The sequence below is a fragment of the Cajanus cajan genome, chromosome 5 (genome assembly GCF_000230855.2).
Source record: "Cajanus cajan strain Asha chromosome 5, NIPB_CcT2T_4, whole genome shotgun sequence".
In the NCBI taxonomy this organism is placed as follows: domain Eukaryota; kingdom Viridiplantae; phylum Streptophyta; class Magnoliopsida; order Fabales; family Fabaceae; genus Cajanus; species Cajanus cajan.
Window position 1 is genome coordinate 8,206,870 of NC_138521.1, and position 18,027 is coordinate 8,224,896.

Sequence of the window (18,027 nt, forward strand, 5' to 3'; positions counted from 1 at the left end):
ATTAAAAAATATAGATTAATTGCATTTTTAAAATGGGGATGGAGCCCATAGCAATTTTACAAAAATTGCTACAGCCTATAGTGACTTCTAATAGCTAATTTTAGCCATTCGTAATTACAAAAAAAAAAAGGTACACGTGTCACTAGTGTCGCTCTGAGCCATAGCGATACCATAGTAAACTGTCCCAAAAGTGTAAATAGTTTCAAAACAACCCCTTTTACGTAAATAATTTTAAAAAGTACCCCAAATTGGTCAATAAGCCAAATACTGAACCCAATCATCAACATTCTTTTTCTTTGAATACTAATCAGAAAATGGAAAAAAGATATAATTAATTACATAGAGAATAAATAATATTTATGATTTTTTCTTCTCTTTTCAAGACATTTATATCTTTTAATGAGTTATAAATTATATTCTAATAATGCAAGTCAAGAATATTTAGGAGTATTATGTATATAGATAATGTTTTTTTTATATATATAAATTATAATTAAATGACTTGTAAGCTTCATATTTATTACATTTATAAATTAAAAAATATTATGTATTGATTATGTAAAAAAAATTATTTTGTCATTTAATCACAAATCACATTTTATAATAAGCTTGTTAAATTTTATAATAATTATCTTATTAAAAGTATTCTAACTATAATTTCTAGTTAGCTGTTGGTGTATAGCTGTTATATGCTTATAAATTTCTCTTTTAAGTTTTAACTATTAATACATTTAAATGGTTACTAAATGTTATTTAAAATATAGTTATTTTTGTATTGATTCAAAATACCAAAATTGAGATTTTTTTTCATTGTATAATGTTTTAGATACAGATCATGTTTAACTGATTAGTAAAATTAATATATAGATGCTCTTGTTATTTTTAAATTATTATGAAACATGTAATTAAAGTACTAAAATACTATTAGAATTTCTCTTATTACATGCGACTTTTCTTGCGAATTTTTATGAAAAATTTGCAGGAAACGTTGTTCTTACAAATTTTATAATATATTTTTGCGAATTTTAAAATTTGCAGGAAATTTTCCTGCGAAAAAAATTTGCAGCAAAGTTTCCTGCAAAAAGAATTTCGCAGGAAAATTTGCAGGAAAGTTTCCTGCGAATTTTTTGGCAAGAAATTCTGCAGGAATATTTTTTATGAAAAAAATTAAAGAAATTACTATAAATTCTATCAATAATTCTTAAACTTTCAAATGCTCACAATGAATTCATCCAAAACATTTGTTGCCATGCCTCCAACATGTGATACATAATCTTTTAAATTCTAAGATTGTAGATTATAAGTCTAACACTCAACCATACAAATCAACTTGTAAGGTAAGTGTTGCCCCAACTTATATACTCTTTAATTGTTTTATTTTTAATCGATGTGAGACTTGAAGTTTTTTTAAAATATTAAACTTATAAATTTAAATATATATATTTTTTAATTTTCCTGCAGATTAAAATCTGCAGGAAAAGTTACCTGCAAAATTTTTCTACTATTTAGTAAAACTTACTTGGGAATTTATTTTTGCAAGAAAATCTACAAGAAACAAAATAAAATTCTTATAATATTTTTTTACAAATTTTTACCATGGAAAATTTTTTCTGTGATTATTCAAATTGTAGCAATGTGCAAAAATTTCGTGTAAATTATTTTTTGTAAAAAAATTTGTAAGAAATATCTGTAAATTATTTTTCGCAAATAAATTCATAAATTTTTTTTTGTGAAATTATTATTGCAAGAAAATTCACAAAAGAATTTTGCGAATATATTTTCTAGGATAATTCACAGGAAAATGACACTTTTCTAGTAGTGAAATGACAATTTTTTTTTATACAATATAGCAATATATACATTGTTAACTAACAAGCTATTTTCAAATGATATTTTGGTCCCTTTAAACAAGATTTTGTCAGTCTTGTGAATTATTTTTTTAATAAATAATGTAATTAAAAAAATATAGACATCGTTGATAGTCGAATGATTATGAACTTACATTAAAGACAATCTTAATACTTGTATATTAGTTAAAGAATAAGTAGAAATTAATTAAATAAAAATAAATCCCAAAATGATTAATTATATTCACATGGATATTTTACTTAAATGATTACTTAATTTATATTTATTATTTCTTAATATATCAAGAAACATTTAATTAAGTGCTTATATATCTTACAATATAATTAAATAAGAAAATAGTAATTTTTATTTGTGCAATAGTATAGACATTTTCATATACTTAAATGGTTATGTATTTGAATAAGAATCATTCGTAAATTTCTTTGTATTTAACTTACTTTCTAATGATTTTTAACGACAAATATGTAAATTAACTGATATAAATTGTTTTAGTTTAATTAGTGATTTTGATTTAAGTAATTAATACATATTTTTGTCAAATATTTAAAGGAGGAGTTTTATGATTCATAATAATTTTATTCTACTCAAACATGATTGCTTTTTGTGAATAATATGTGTGATTTATATCATACTTAAATGATTATACAGACGTATTTAGGATATTAATTCTATTATATCATTTAAAAAATTGATTTAACAATAAATTAAATGAAAAGTAAATTAGAGACCAAAAGGAGGAATTTTCTCCATATAATAATGTGCGAGTTTTGATTATAGTCTTTGTAAAATAAGCACATTTTGATTTTATTGGTCCTGATAATTTTTTTTATTAACTTGTTTTTCATTGAATACCCTACAGTTGAATTCACCGGATGAATTTGAATGTTCTAGTAATACCTTGTTGTTAATTACATGTGTGAATTTACTATTTGGATTGAGAAAAGGGACTATGGGTAGGGATGGCAACGAGGCGAGGTGGATACGGGTTTCATGATACCCGTCCCCGTCCTCGCAAGTTAAACTCATCCCCATTCCCGTTTCTATACCCGTCGGGTATAGATTTTCATTCCCATCCCCGTCCCCGTCGGGTATCGGGTATACCCGTACCCGTATCCGTACCCGTCAAATTTTTTATTTTTTATTTTTTGTAAAAAAAATGATATTTTTAAATTATTTTTTTTATTATATTATAATTATAATTAGGTTATTTCTTTATTTCATATTATAATAAATAATCACACATAAAAAAATATTAAATTTTTTTAATATAATTAAATTGAAAGTGAATATTAAATTAAAAATGAGAACAGGGACAGGTACGGGTACGGGTACGGGACGGGTAAGTACATACCCGTACCCGTACTCGTACCCAATTTAATATATCGGGTTTTACCCGTACCCGTACCTGTACCTGGTCAAACCGGGTATTCCCTGTCAACGTCGGGACGAATTCGGGTATTACCCGCGGGTACGGGTATATTTGCCATCCCTAACTATGGGTGTGTTAGTACACCCAAGTTGCATAGCTTGCAATTCTATGGTGTAGTGCCGGGTGTGCCTTTATGATATTGGGCGTAATGAAATCAATTTCCTGGGCCAAGCCTAAAGAGAGCCACAATGGATGTAAAGAGGTCATTGATTTCTTTATGGGGTGTCTCGCCCTAAATATTAACTTAACGTTATTAATATTTAATGTTGATTTGATTTTTTTTTCCTTTTTCACGTGACTGTTTCTGATAGAGAAAAGAATACAATTGTGGAAGTTGATAGCAGGCCCAAAAGAACAGTTGTTAGGCCCATTCGCTACAGGGATCGAAGATTCTCATTTAGAATGAAAATACTGCATTTCTATTAGTTTGTTTTGCCACATATGCATTCGGTTATTACATCATTTTGTCATTGCAGCATTCTGTTATTTGCATTCTTGTTTTTTTTTCCTGCTGTATTGCACCTATATATGAGGCTTGCAAAGTATTGAATGGGCATGAAATAGAAATTTTCGTTTGTTTAATTTGGAGGAACCTTGGCCTCGAACACAAGGAGTTTACTATGTTCATATCAATTTGGTGCTTTCATGGCTGATAATACCCGCTCTAAATCCCTTGACCGCCTTGAGGAGTCCGTAAAGCTCCTTACCCAACATCAATCCACCCTCACTTCTACCCAAACCGATCTTGTCACCAAAGTTGATGCCATTCTAACCCAATTATCTTCTCTCTCCATCCCTCTGCATTCTGCCACCACCTCCACAAAACCCCACCGCCCTCATATGAAGTTAGATGTTCCGCGTTTTGACGGTACCGATGCCATGGGGTGGATTTTCAAAATCTCCCAATACTTCATCTATCTCAGTACTCTAGAATCGGAATGTCTTTCCGTTGCATCATTTTACATGGACGGTCCAACTCTTAGTTGGTACCAATGGATGTTTCACAACAGCCTTATCATGTCCTGGCAAGGGTTGTTACAAGCCCTAGAGACGCGATTTTCTCCTTCGTATTACGATGATCCCTACGACGCTCTTTTTAAACTCACCCAGCAAGGCTCTGTTAACGATTACTTGACGAATTTAGAGCGTTTGGCAAATCGCATTGTGGGTTTGCCCCCCGATTCCTTTTGAGTTGTTTTATCTCTAGACTTTCCCCGGAGCTTCGTCAAGAAGTTCAAGCGCATCAACTGTCATGCTTCCTCAAGCAGTGGCTCTCGCTAAGTTGCAAGAAGACAAACTTGAATATCGTCATCGTTTTATTCGCACTCGACCTTCAATGGCTTCAACTCCCACTTCTCTGGTGCCCTCCCCTACCTCATTGGCAGTTCACACTCCAACACCGTCCTTACCAGCCTCACCCGCCACCAAATACAAACACCTCTCTCAGGCCGAAATTGCCATTCGTCGCGAAAAAGGGCTTTGTTATTACTGCAATGAAAAATTTAGCCCCAACCACCGTTGCAAGGCTCGTTTCTTCCTTTTTCTTGCCGAGGAAGAATGCGTCGATCCCATTGACCCCCTCCTCTTGATTGTGCTCCTTCAATTCTCGAGGATTCTCTCTCTACAACTGAGGCACAAATTAGCCTCAATGCTTTATCGGGCCATTCCTCTCACGAAGCCCTCCGCCTCATGGGCCAGTTGGCCCAACATTCGGTTACTATCGTGGTGGATAGTGGAAGCACTTATAATTTTGTGCAGGATCGTGTTGCTAAATTTTTGGGCCTTACTACACAACCTACTCCTCCTCTTCATGTTATGATCGGTAATGGGACTGTTGTTGATTGCAATTCTGTTTGTCGAGCAATATCCATACTCATCCAGGGGCAATCGTTTGTGGTTGATCTTTATGTCCTACCCATTAGTGGGGCTGAGGTAGTTTTAGGCATCCAATGGCTCAAGGAATTAGGCCCAATATTAACTGACTATAACACCCTCTCTATGAAATTCCTCCATGATGGTTCATTGGTTGAATTCAAGGCCCATAACCCGTCTTTGCCTTTAGACATTTCAGCCCACCAAGTTAAGCGCCTCATTCGCACAAATTCAGCCTTTGCCTTTTTTCACATACAGGTTTTACCTGACTCAACCCCTTCTTCTGAGGTTCTATCCCATCCAAACCCATATTTAGCTAGTCTTATTCACCGATTCACCCATTTGTTCTTTACACCCACCAAATTACCACTAGATCGTCCTACCAACCACCACATTTACTTACTTCTTAATGTTCCCCCAACCAATGTTCGCCCATACCGTTATCCCCATTGTCGCCACCGGCCCGAAACGGGCTTTCGGCATTCGCGAAGGATGGTTGGACTTTTTGATTTGTTTAAAAATATGGATTGCTAGAATGACTTATTCTCAAACTGAGACCTTGTCAAACAAGCAATTTTATTAAAAGGCTCACCAATCCATGTTAATCCCAAGCGGGACCCTCCATGGATTAGCGGTTTTCATAAAAAGGAAGGGTTCATGGAGTCGCCACCAATGTTTTACTCAAAACATTGGAAAAAGAAGTTTAAGGCAATCGATTCAAAAATCGACTTCGGCCATTACAACCAGAGTCGGGTAAGGGAGTCGGTTACGCGTGGGGAAGGTGTTAGCACCCCACAGCGCCCCTTTCGGGTTCCCTATGACAGATTATTTAAAAATAATAGCGCGAAATTACTAAATTACCCCTATTTATTCTAAGCAATTATAAATTAACTATCTACATGATGACAGTTAAATATACACACAGAAAGCAGTAAAAGGAAGGTCTTAAGAAGAAACCTTTGAAGCGTGCTTTTTATATATCAAGTAAAACTGGGAAGCTTTTTGGCGTTCCCTCGCTCTACAAGCCCGCTCGCTCCCTCCTAGAAAATTTTAACTATGGAAATCCGGAGGATTTCCCTTCGACTAAGTTCGAATCTCCAAGCTAAATGCTCGGAATTCCAGAACTTCGTCGGATCGACTCCCAGAGAGATTTCTAGGGCAGAACACTGCTCAAAAACCCTAGAATACTCAAGGAGGGAGTCAAAACTCAGTGTAAAAGTGTTCAATGACGTCAAAATGACGCCATATTTATAGGGAACAGGCGCAATACGGGCTATGGAATCAATACGGCCGTATTGAAATTTTTGAACTTCAATACGTTCAATACGGCCGTATTGAAATTCAGAAATTTCAATACGCCCGTATTGAGTTCACTGCGGCTGTATTGAAGCTTCAATACGGCCGTATTGATTTCAGTACGGCCGTATTGAAGTTTCAGAAACTTCAATACGCCGTATTGAGTTCACTGCGGCCGTATTGAAGCTTCAATACGGCCGTATTAAGTTTAGTACGGCCGTATTGGGCTTCATTCCCTCCACTTCCTTATTTTAAGCTACTCTAAGACCTCTAAACCTACAGATAGCCATCCTATGGTCTTCTAGGAGTCCTTCTGGCTGACTTTCCTTCGATCTTTGAGGGTCTTCGAGTTTTATTTCCGACCCGGACAATTTTAGGGGTCTACAGCTGCCCCCCCTTTACTTAGTCAAACGGCCTTTTGGTGTACCGTTTGATAAGTAAAGGAGTTGACCCAATTGTCCGGGGAATAAGCCATCCTTCCGACTTGTAGTGTCTTCAGGTGGGAAAATTGTTGAGTAGCCTCTCCAGGTTGGTGCATACCTCCGCGCTTCTAGTCACTTTGGTAGCGTGAGTCTTGCCCTCTCCAGGGTGAGTTTGCCCTCTCCAGGGTGGCTGAGTTTGCCCTCTCCAGGGTGGCTGAGTTTGCCCTCTCCAGGGTGAGTTTGCCCTCTCCAGGGTGGCTGAGTTTGCCCTCTCCAGGGTGAGTTTGCCCTCTCCAGGGTGGTTGAGTTTGCCCTCTCCAGGGTGAGTTTGCCCTCTCCAGGGTGGCTGAGTTTGCCCTCTCCAGGGTGAGTTTGCCCTCTCCAGGGTGGCTGAGTTTGCCCTCTCCAGGGTGGCCGAGTTTGCCCTCTCCAGGGTGAGTTTGCCCTCTCCAGGGTGGCTGAGTTTGCCCTCTCCAGGGTGAGTTTGCCCTCTCCAGGGTGGCCGAGTTTGCCCTCTCCAGGGTGAGTTTGCCCTCTCCGGGGTGGCTGAGTTTGCCCTCTCCAGGGTGAGTTTGCCCTCTCCAGGGTCTGCGGTTTGCCCTCCCCAGGGTCTGCGTACCTCCGTGCATCTGATCACTTTGATAGCGTGAGTTTGCCCTCTCCAGGGTCTGCGGTTTGCCCTCCCCAGGGTCTGCGTACCTCCGTGCTTCTAGTCACTTTGGTAGCGTGAGTCTTGCCCTCTCCAGGGTCTGCGGTTTGCCCTCCCCAGGGTCTGCCTCCGTGTTCTTGACGACATTGGCAATGTGAGTTTGCCCTCTCCAGGGATCTGAGATGGTTTTTTGTCTCCACAGTCCACGATGCTGCTTCGACGGTTGTTTTTGATTTTGGTGCCGCTGAGGGCTGGATAACGCAGGGATCCGTCTAGGGGATGTGCAGTTACTCATAGGTTCTTGTATCCCAATTTTGCATTGCGTAATTGGTGCCCATTGAGGAATTTCTGTTTCCTTGGGGTGTAGACACAAAGATGCTCTTTCTGAGATGAGCGGTGCCTTATGGTTGGCTGACGTCCTTTTGACGGTGGTGGAGTATCCCGGTTATCCTTATTCGGGTGACTCTTTTGGATTTTTCTGATTTTTGCTGCCTCTGTGTAGGCTGTTATCCGCTGGGGATTCTGGATGTTGATTTTTGATTAGCCTCTTCTGTTAGGCATATCATCTTGTTGTTCAATGATTGGCCGAACGCCGAATTCCGCTTGGGGAATATTTATTGATATTTTTTATTTTTCTCCTTTTGTAGGGATGCCTCTTGAGTAGGCGACTGGGGATTTGGGGATCTTATGTATCCCAGAGTATTATTTAGGAAGCCTCTGCAGGCTTAGCCTCACTCAGCGCTTGAGTCAGAGAGCTATCTTCCACTGAGGAAGTCTAAGTCCTTTGACTTGGATATTTTGTTTGGATCATGCTTCCGTTGGGGAATTTTGCTGATCTCGCTTTGATAGCTTTCACTGGGGAATTTGGCCCGTGAGTGGAAGTTGAGATATCTCTGGGGAGTATTATTTCGACGAGCCTCTCCAGGCTCATTTATTCTGTACAGTTGGGGAGTATTATTTCAGCAAGCCTCTCCAGGCTCAGTTATTCTGAAGGAGTATTATTTCGGCGAGCCTCTCCAGGCTCAGTTATTCTGTAGGAGTATTGTTTCGGTAAGCCTCTCCAGGCTCAGTTATTCTGCATGAGTTTTGTTTTTTGTTCAGCCCGAGAATGCAAGCTGAGATGTCCTTTGGAGAGTATTATTTTGGCAAGCCTCTCCAGGCTCAGTTATTCTGTATAATTTGTTGGATTTTCTGTATTTTGCCTTTTTGTTGATTTTGGCTTTTTCTGTGTTTTTGCCTTTTGATTTTGGCTTTTTCTGTGTTTTTGCCTTTTTTGTTGGTTTTGGCTTTTTCTGTATTTTTTGTTGATTTTGGCTTTTTCTGTATTTTTGCCTTTTTGTTGGTTTTGGCTTTTTCTGTACAGAAATGTCTCTGAGGAGTATTATTTTGGCGAGCCTCTCCAGGCTCAATTATTCTGAAAGAGTATTATTTCGGCGAGCCTCTCCAGGCTCAATTATTCTGAGAGAGTATTATTTCGGCGAGCCTCTCCAGGCTCAATTATTCTGAGAGAGTATTATTTCGGCAAGCCTCTCCAGGCTCGGTTATTCTGTATGGTGAGAGAGTATTGTTTCTGCAAGCCTCTCCAGGCTTAATTATTCTGAGGAAGTATTTTTTCAGCAAGCCTCTCCAGGCTCAATTATTCTGTACAAACTGAGGAGTATTGTTTGTATCCTTGCCTTTTTTCATTTTCGGCTTTTGTTGACTGCTGTCATACACAAGCAATTTTCCTATTTTTCTATTTTATGCAATTGCCTCATGAAGAGGTCTTTGAAAATTTCTTTATGGCCAATACGGCCGTATCCATTTCAGTATGCCCGTATTGAATTGAAAATTTGTTCATAACCCTAATTTTGGTACGGGCGTACTGAACATGATACGGGCGTATTGTTTTTCTGAAGTTTATATTTTTTGTTTTTTTCAATAAACAAAGAATAAGTGATCTTCCATTACACCTATCATCTGTATGCATGTATGCAGTATGATGCACCTAATTCTATTTGATTCACTTTTCAAAAGAATTAACCGATGCGTTTCTCTGTTTGGATTTTTGCCATTCCTCTAGACGGGCTGTGTGCTGCCGATTTCTGTAACCGAGGAATGATGCATGTTATATTGAGATTTGGCGTCATCAACCAAATGATCCTTCCCTTCCTCTAGAAGATGTGTCAACCCTCCTATTGACTACTATATCTCCATGTTTCCACTAGATTATTCAAAAATCATTTGGGACAAGAGAGAAAAGAAGGAAAGGATATATTTTTTTCGAAAGTTTGTGTTTTAGAGGGGATTATTTATTTTTTGAAAAATGGATTTTGTAAGAATGGCTTGGCCAATGGTAGGCTTAAGTGTTTAGGCTTGTTTGATTAAACACTTATGAAGTTAAGCACGTCTTGGTTATTAACGTTTTGTGATTTGACAATTTGGATAGCTTTTCTTGAGCCCCTTTGTTGAATTCAGTTGGTGGTACCATCATGGATTTATTCTGTTTTTCGATTGCCCTAACTTTTGCCTAAAACGCCCATTTGTGGAGTTTTAGCGGGCTTTTGTTTTTGTTCATTATTTTGTAACCCTAATTTTTGCCTAGGTCACCCTTTTGTGGGATTCCTAGCGGGTCTTTTGCTCTTATTTTTGCGCAGTCCCCTTTTTGGGTTTCCTGCCGAGCTTTTTGTTTTTTAGGATTTTTGTCCTGAATGGATTTCTTTTTATCCATGACGGCACTTATTGAGGCCAAGGAAAGGTGCTCCAAGTTGTCGTGCACACTTCCACACAAAATGATGTGGGTTTATTGATTATTAAGACGATTTTAACCTCACTTATGTTCATTCAAACAGGGTTAAATAATGTGGTTTAGAATTTTATTGCAAGCAAGAAAAGAAGCAATAAGAAATAATGAAGAATGATTTTATTATAATCATAGAGGAAACATGTGCCCTATCGAGGCTCGGGGGTCGGGCTGTCCCCGAGGAGTAATCTCTAATAGTCATCAGGCCTATACATCTCTATCGGAAGGAGAAGAGCACTTGATGACGACGACCGGCCTTGACGCTTGTGAACCGGCCTTCCTGAAGATCTGGCTTAAAGAACGTCGAGAAGGATCTTGATTCCTCTTCGTTCTTTGATCTTTGTTAGGGTTGTATCCTAACCCTTGTTTCCCCGGATTATCCTTGATAATGGGTAGCTCCGGGATTCCTTGGGAGTCCTTGCCTAATCCTTGTCCTGGCAAGTATCCGTTCTTAGTGAGCATATGGGCTACCTTCTTCATTTCTCGGGGAAACGTTTCAACATTGGCACTTTCCAATGCTTGGAAGGCGGTTTCCAAAGCTTCCTCTGCTGCATCCACATAAGGTATGTTGGATGGCTTGCTGATGAGTATGTCATCTTCAGCTTGTACAGTCACCAGTTTGTCACCCACTATGAACTTGACTTTCTGGTGGAGCGTAGAGGGTACAGCTTTCGCATCATGAATCCAAGGTCGGCCAAGGAGACAGCTGTATGCCGGAGTAATGTCCATCACGTGAAATTCGACGTTGAAGATAGTGGGTCCAATTTGGATTGGAAGATTGATCTCTCCCACCACTTCTCTTTTAGAACCGTCGAAAGCTCGAACGATCATGTTGCTCGGGCGTATTTGGACTCCCTTGATTGCCAATTGCTTGAGCGTTCTTTTTGGCATCACATTCAAGGAAGATCCATTATCTACCAAGACTTTAGCGATGTGATACTCCTTGCACTTTACAGAGATGTGCAAGGGCTTGTTATGATTCGGTCCCCCAGCGGGGATTTCTTCATCGGTGAAAGTGAGGTGATCACTAGCCGTGATGTGACTAACAATCCCCTCAAACTTGTCTTGGGAGATAGTGTGCGACACATATGCCTCGTTCAAGACTTTCGACAGAGCTTGCCGATGCGGTTCAGAGCTTAGGATCAACGACAACAACGTAATCTTTGCTGGCGTCCTATGAAGTTGATCCACGATGGAGTACTCGCTCTGTCGGATAAACTTTAACAGCTCGTCTGTCTCCTCCTCGGATTCTTTTTCCTCGATTTTCTTTTCTTCTTTTTCTTTATTCTTGGGGGCTTTATCATGAAGATCTTCGGGAGTGTAGATCCTGCCACTCCTAGTCATGCCCCCAAGTCCAGCGATGTTGGAGATATCGCTGTCGGCAGAAGAATGGATGTCGTATATCCATGGCACAACCTTATTTGATTCGTAGGGGAAAGGCCTTGGAGCGATGATCCTTAATGGTGTCGGACCTTCCCCTTTGTCTGTCTTGATTACCAACAACGGAGTTGATGTGCGCTCGCTTGGCGCGGTTGTTGGCTTACGCTTAATAACAAATGGCGTGCGATCCATCTTGAACATACGCATCGATTATTTCTTTCTTTTTATTAACGTTTATTAATGAATTACTAGGAGGGATGTATGAAATGCAAACCTAGATCCCTCCATGATCTTTGATAAGAATGCATGATATGAGATGATGGCGATGAATATGCATGCATTGTGTTTATTCAACTAAGCATTATCATGTTTTTAGGATGTCCCTAAGATGATGCATGATATTGCTTGGTTTGGATAAATAACCTTTTTTTCCTTTTTTTTTGGGTATTTTGTTTTTTGTATTTTTTGGGTGAAAAGGGAAACTACCTACATGAATGTGATGAAGGTAGATGTTAACACCATGCAATGGAAGATCCTTATTCCTATTTATTTTTATTTTAAAAGAATAGGAATGTTGTATGTTTAAAGAAATGCAATGTATGCTCAAACAATTTCACATAAACAATGCACAAACAATTCACTCATCCACGAACAGTCACGAGCGAATCACGAGGTAGGGGTATCCTGCAGAAAAGTGCATATTCAAGGTGGTTCTAACTGTTCTCACCGGTCTGAGGCCCCCAAGGTGCCCCCATTATAGGGACCCAATTCCTCTCGTCGTAAGTCGATGGAAAGCTCCAACGCACTGTCGGACTCGAGTTCATGGTTATCACCTTGAGTGATGTTTTCCGACAACGGTCTACGGGCACCTATAGACCCATTCGACAACCGGCCGTACTAACATCCACTCCCTATGGTTAATCACTCATGCCCCCGGGTATAGAGGGAACTGTTGTGTGCAAAGGTTTGTGTACAGTTTGTATTTCAAACAATTGCGGAATTTAAACATACAACAGTTATTTAAAGCCATATAATAAATCATGTTATCATACAAGCAAGGGGTAACGAAGTAATTTTTAACTATTATTTGTTAAAAACAATCTGTCACTAAATGGGACTGACTCTCGAAGCTTCCCCAGCGGAGTCGCCATCTGTCGCCACCGGCTCGAAACGGGCTTTCGGCATTCGCGAAGGATGGTTGGACTTTTTGATTTGTTTAAAAATATGGATTGCTAGAATGACTTATTCTCAAACTGAGACCTTGTCAAACAAGCAATTTTATTAAAAGGCTCACCAATCCATGTTAATCCCAAGCGGGACCCTCCATGGATTAGCGGTTTTCATAAAAAGGAAGGGTTCATGGAGTCGCCACCAATGTTTTACTCAAAACATTGGAAAAAGAAGTTTAAGGCAATCGATTCAAAAATCGACTTCGGCCATTACAACCAGAGTCGGGTAAGGGAGTCGGTTACGCGTGGGGAAGGTGTTAGCACCCCACAACGCCCCTTTCGGGTTCCCTATGACAGATTATTTAAAAATAATAGCGCGAAATTACTAAATTACCCCTATTTATTCTAAGCAATTATAAATTAACTATCTACATGATGACAGTTAAATATACACACAGAAAGCAGTAAAAGGAAGGTCTTAAGAAGAAACCTTTGAAGCGTGCTTTTTATATATCAAGTAAAACTGGGAAGCTTTTTGGCGTTCCCTCGCTCTACAAGCCCGCTCGCTCCCTCCTAGAAAATTTTAACTATGGAAATCCGGAGGATTTCCCTTCGACTAAGTTCGAATCTCCAAGCTAAATGCTCGGAATTCCAGAACTTCGTCGGATCGACTCCCAGAGAGATTTCTAGGACAGAACACTGCTCAAAAACCCTAGAATACTCAAGGAGGGAGTCAAAACTCAGTGTAAAAGTGTTCAATGACGTCAAAATGACGCCATATTTATAGGGAACAGGCGCAATACGGGCTATGGAATCAATACGGCCGTATTGAAATTTTTGAACTTCAATACGGCCGTATTGAGTTCAATACGGCCGTATTGAAATTCAGAAATTTCAATACGCCCGTATTGAGTTCACTGCGGCTGTATTGAAGCTTCAATACGGCCGTATTGATTTCAGTACGGCCGTATTGAAGTTTCAGAAACTTCAATACGCCGTATTGAGTTCACTGCGGCCGTATTGAAGCTTCAATACGGCCGTATTAAGTTTAGTACGGCCGTATTGGGCTTCATTCCCTCCACTTCCTTATTTTAAGCTACTCTAAGACCTCTAAACCTACAGATAGCCATCCTATGGTCTTCTAGGAGTCCTTCTGGCTGACTTTCCTTCGATCTTTGAGGGTCTTCGAGTTTTATTTCCGACCCGGACAATTTTAGGGGTCTACACCCATTACCAAAAGTGCCAAATTGAAAGACAGGTTGTTAAAATGCTTCGTTCTGGCTTCATTCAACCTAGTCACAACCATTTCTCTTCTCCTGTGCTCCTTGTTAAGAAGAAGGATGGTACCTGGAGGGTGTGCGTCAATTTTCGTGCCTTGAATTCCATCACTGTGCGTGACCGTTTTCCGCTTCCAACCATAGATGAACTTTTGGACGAACTTGCCGGTGCCTCTTGGTTCTCCAAAGTAGATCTTCGTCAAGGATTTCATCAAATCCGTATGAATCCTGAGGATATCCCGAAGACAACATTTCGTACTCACCACGACCATTTTGAGTATCGGGTCATGCCGTTTGGGTTATGTAACGCTCCTTCTACTTTTCAAGCAACGATGAATGCTATTTTTGCTCCATTTCTTCGCAAATTCGTTGTTGTTTTCTTTGATGATATCTTGGTGTATAGTAGTTCTTTGCAGGACCATTTACTACATTTGGAGCAGGTTTTTCAAACCCTTCATGACGGCGAATTTTCTCTACGAGGCTCCAAATGTCTCATTGGTCAACGCCAATTGGAATATTTGGGTCACATTATCTCTTGCAAGGATAGCTCTTGAGCCCTCCAAGATCCAAGCTATGGTAGATTGGCCTAAACCTACTTCGATACGCAACCTTCGTGGTTTTTTGGGCTTATCCGGTTTCTATCATCGGTTTATTTGTGGGTATGCATCTATAGCTGGACCCTTGAATGCTCTCCTTAAGCTTGGTAATTTTCATTTGACTCTAGAGGCTCAAGCTGCTTTTGACACTCTTAAATGTGCAATGACTGAAGCACTTGTCCTGGCCCTTCCAGATTTTTCATTGCCCTTTATCCTCGAGACTGATGCATCTAAGACTACTATGGGTGCTATTTTAATGCAACAGGGTCTTCCTATCGCTTATTTTAGTAAGCCTTTTTGCCTTCATCTTCTTCGTGCTTCCACTTATATTTGTGAACTTCACGCTATCACCTTTGCTATTAAGAAGTGGCGACAATACTTGTTGGGCCATCATTTCACTATTCTCACCGATCACAAAAGCTTGAAAGAGCTTATGTCTCAAACTATTCAAACCCTAGAATAACAGGTTTATCTTTCGAAGTTGTTGGGTTACGATTATACTATTCAATATAGGGCCGGTAGACATAATGTTGTGGCAGATGCTTTGTCTCGCCTTTTCACTGCGGATTCTGGTCATTGTTTGACTTTATCAATGCCTCGTTTTGTCTTCTTAGATGATCTCCGCAAGTCCTTGTTGAGCAATGATGAATTCCTTCAACTTTTTCATGAGGTTCAGTCTGATCTAGTTGCACATGCAAATTTCAGCATTCATGAGGGTTTACTCTTTTTCAAGGGACATATATGGATTCCCTCCTCTTCTCCATACCAAAACCTTTTGTTACAAGAGTTTCATCAAACTCCCCTAGCTAGTCACATGGGTATTTTTAAAACGCTTGCTCGCCTCTAGGAAATTTTTTTTTGGCCAGATATGCATCGTGACGTTAAACAGTTTGTTGCGCACTACCATACCTACCAACAAACAAAATACGAGACCAAATTGCCTGCTGGTTTACTTCATCCTTTACTTGTTCCAAATGCTATTTGGGAGGACCTTTCTTTAGACTTCATCACTGGTCTTCCATCCTCTTCAGACAACACTGTTATCCTTGTGGGTTGATCGCTTCTCAAAAGGGGCCCATTTTGGTACTTTGCCTACACATTTTACTGCTTTCAAGGTTGATCAACTCTTCTTTGACCTTGTTTGCAAACATCATGTTGTTCCTTGGAGCTTGGTTTCTGACCGTGATCCTATTTTCATTAGCAAATTCTGGCGTGAGCTCTTCAAAGTGTGTGGTACTAAACTTCGCACGAGTACATCTTATCATCCGGAGAGTGATGGGCAAACGGAAGTCCTTAACCGTGTGCTGGAATAATATCTTCGTAGTTTCGTCCACACTCATCCTACAAGATGGAGTAATTTCCTTTCTCTTACTCAATGGTCCTATAACACATTAGTCCACACTGCCACTGGATATTCTCCATTTCAGATTATTTTTGGCAAACTCCCTGCTTCCATCCCTCACTACTTGTTGGGTTCTTCCACGGTGGGAGTTGTGGACCAACTTTTGGCAGAATGCCAAGAATTATTAGCTGTGTTGAAATGCAAGCTTGAGAAGGCCTAATTGCAAATGAAAACTCAAGCTGATCATAAGCATCGAGACGTCTCTTATGCCATTAATGATTGGGTGTATGTCAAACTACATCCTTATCGTCAAGTTTCTATTGCTGGCAGTCACTACAACAAGTTGTCAAAGCGTTATTTTGGCCCTTTTCAAATCATTGAACGCATTGGCCCTGTGGCATATAAGTTAGCTTTACCCAACACTTCTAAGATCCATCCAGTTTTTCTTTGTTCTCTTCTTAAACTGCACAAGGGTCCACTTCCTGCTCTTAATGATCCTCTCCCTGCTTTATCCCATGATCATCATCCGTTGGTCACTCCTCTGGCCATCTTGCAGTCTAAATGGGATCAGTCCACATCTCCCCCCACACGTCTAGTGCTTGTCCAGTGGGTGGGGTTGTCTCCAGATGATTCCACTTGGGAAAATTGGGACGATCTTTGTGCTGTTTACTGTAACATCCTAAATTTTATAACTATTTATCTATGTGTTTCTACAAATTATTATATATATTAAATACTATGTAAGTTAATGTGAATGAAATTTATGTAGCATTATTTAACCAGATTTTCTAAATTCACTAACATTATTTTATTATCTAAATTGACTGTTTCTCGGACAGCGTTGAGAGCATGCTGTAAAATATGAGAAACTCAATTTAAGAAAATTTAAGTAATCTATAATCTAAATAATAATTTATTGAGTGTAGATTAAGAATAAATACAGTTAAGAGAGAAAATCTCTAAATTAAAATTTATAGAAATTCTCTAAGGATTTAACAAGAAAAAGTTATTCTGCTAAAACCTTAAGCTAGAAAATTATGGAAAAATGTTCAAAAGGATATAAAAATGTTATCATCAATATAGTATGCTTGGAATAATTAATAAAAATGTATAGTTAGGAGAAATTAAAATACAAGTCTCAACCAATCAAATTTTGACACATAAGCAAATTGATATTTATTTAATATTAATTAACATAATTAAGAGATGATCAAGAGACAAAAGTTTGTATTTTTAGTGGTCAAGATTCTAATAATAATATTAGTACCTCAAAATTTTAAGTAATTTGTAAGATATTTTAATAATTCTACAATATTCTAGAAAGTTCTACAAAACTCTCCAAACTAGATATTTAATTACCAAATAATTAAATGGGTTGGATGCTTAACTATTAAGATATTCAAATAATTCAAGAAAGTTCTATAAAATTCTACATAATAGAAATTTAGAATTGATTAGATACTTAACCATTAAGATATTTAAATAATTCTACAAAATTCTAGGATGTTGTATAAAATTCTACAAAAGAAAAAGGACACATAATCACCATGTGCTTAAAATGAATTGAAAACTTAATCATTAAGATAACTAAATAACTCTACAAAATTCTAGAAAGTGGACATCTCATCACCAAACTATTAAATAAATTGGAAACTTAATCATTAAGATACTTAAATAATTCAAGAAAATTCTAGAAAGTCCTATAAATATCTACAAAATGGACACCTAATCACTATCTTATTAAAATATCTTAGGAAATATCAAGAAATATCTACACATCTAGAAGGTTGGAGAATGGAGGTGGAGACTAGTATAAATAGAGGAAGCCACACACCAAAAAGCTCACCAACAACCCTTAACAACTAGACCTAAACCAATTCCAAGAAACACCCAAAAATACTCCATCTTTTCCACAACCAAGGAGTAAAACAAGGAGTAAACAAC

General features: G+C 38.6%; 1 protein-coding gene across 1 annotated transcript; it reads left to right on the plus strand.

Annotated features, from left to right (window-relative positions):
• The first annotated feature begins 16,309 nt into the window (after positions 1-16,309).
• Positions 16,310-16,875, plus strand: LOC145957816 (uncharacterized). The gene is made up of 2 exons (XM_083074223.1): positions 16,310-16,754; positions 16,853-16,875. The coding sequence occupies exons 1-2, from the start codon at positions 16,310-16,312 to the stop codon at positions 16,873-16,875; spliced, it is 468 nt and encodes a 155-aa protein (XP_082930349.1).
• The last annotated feature ends 1,152 nt before the right edge of the window (positions 16,876-18,027 follow it).

Excerpts from the sequence above, each read along its gene's own strand:
- LOC145957816 (XM_083074223.1), top strand. The coding sequence starts at position 16,310 with ATGAAAACTCAAGCTGATCATAAGCATCGAGACGTCTCTTATGCCATT. Across the intron at positions 16,755-16,852 it reads CGATCTTTGTGCTGTTTACT|CATTATTTAACCAGATTTTC; the intron begins GTAACATCCTAA and ends AAATTTATGTAG.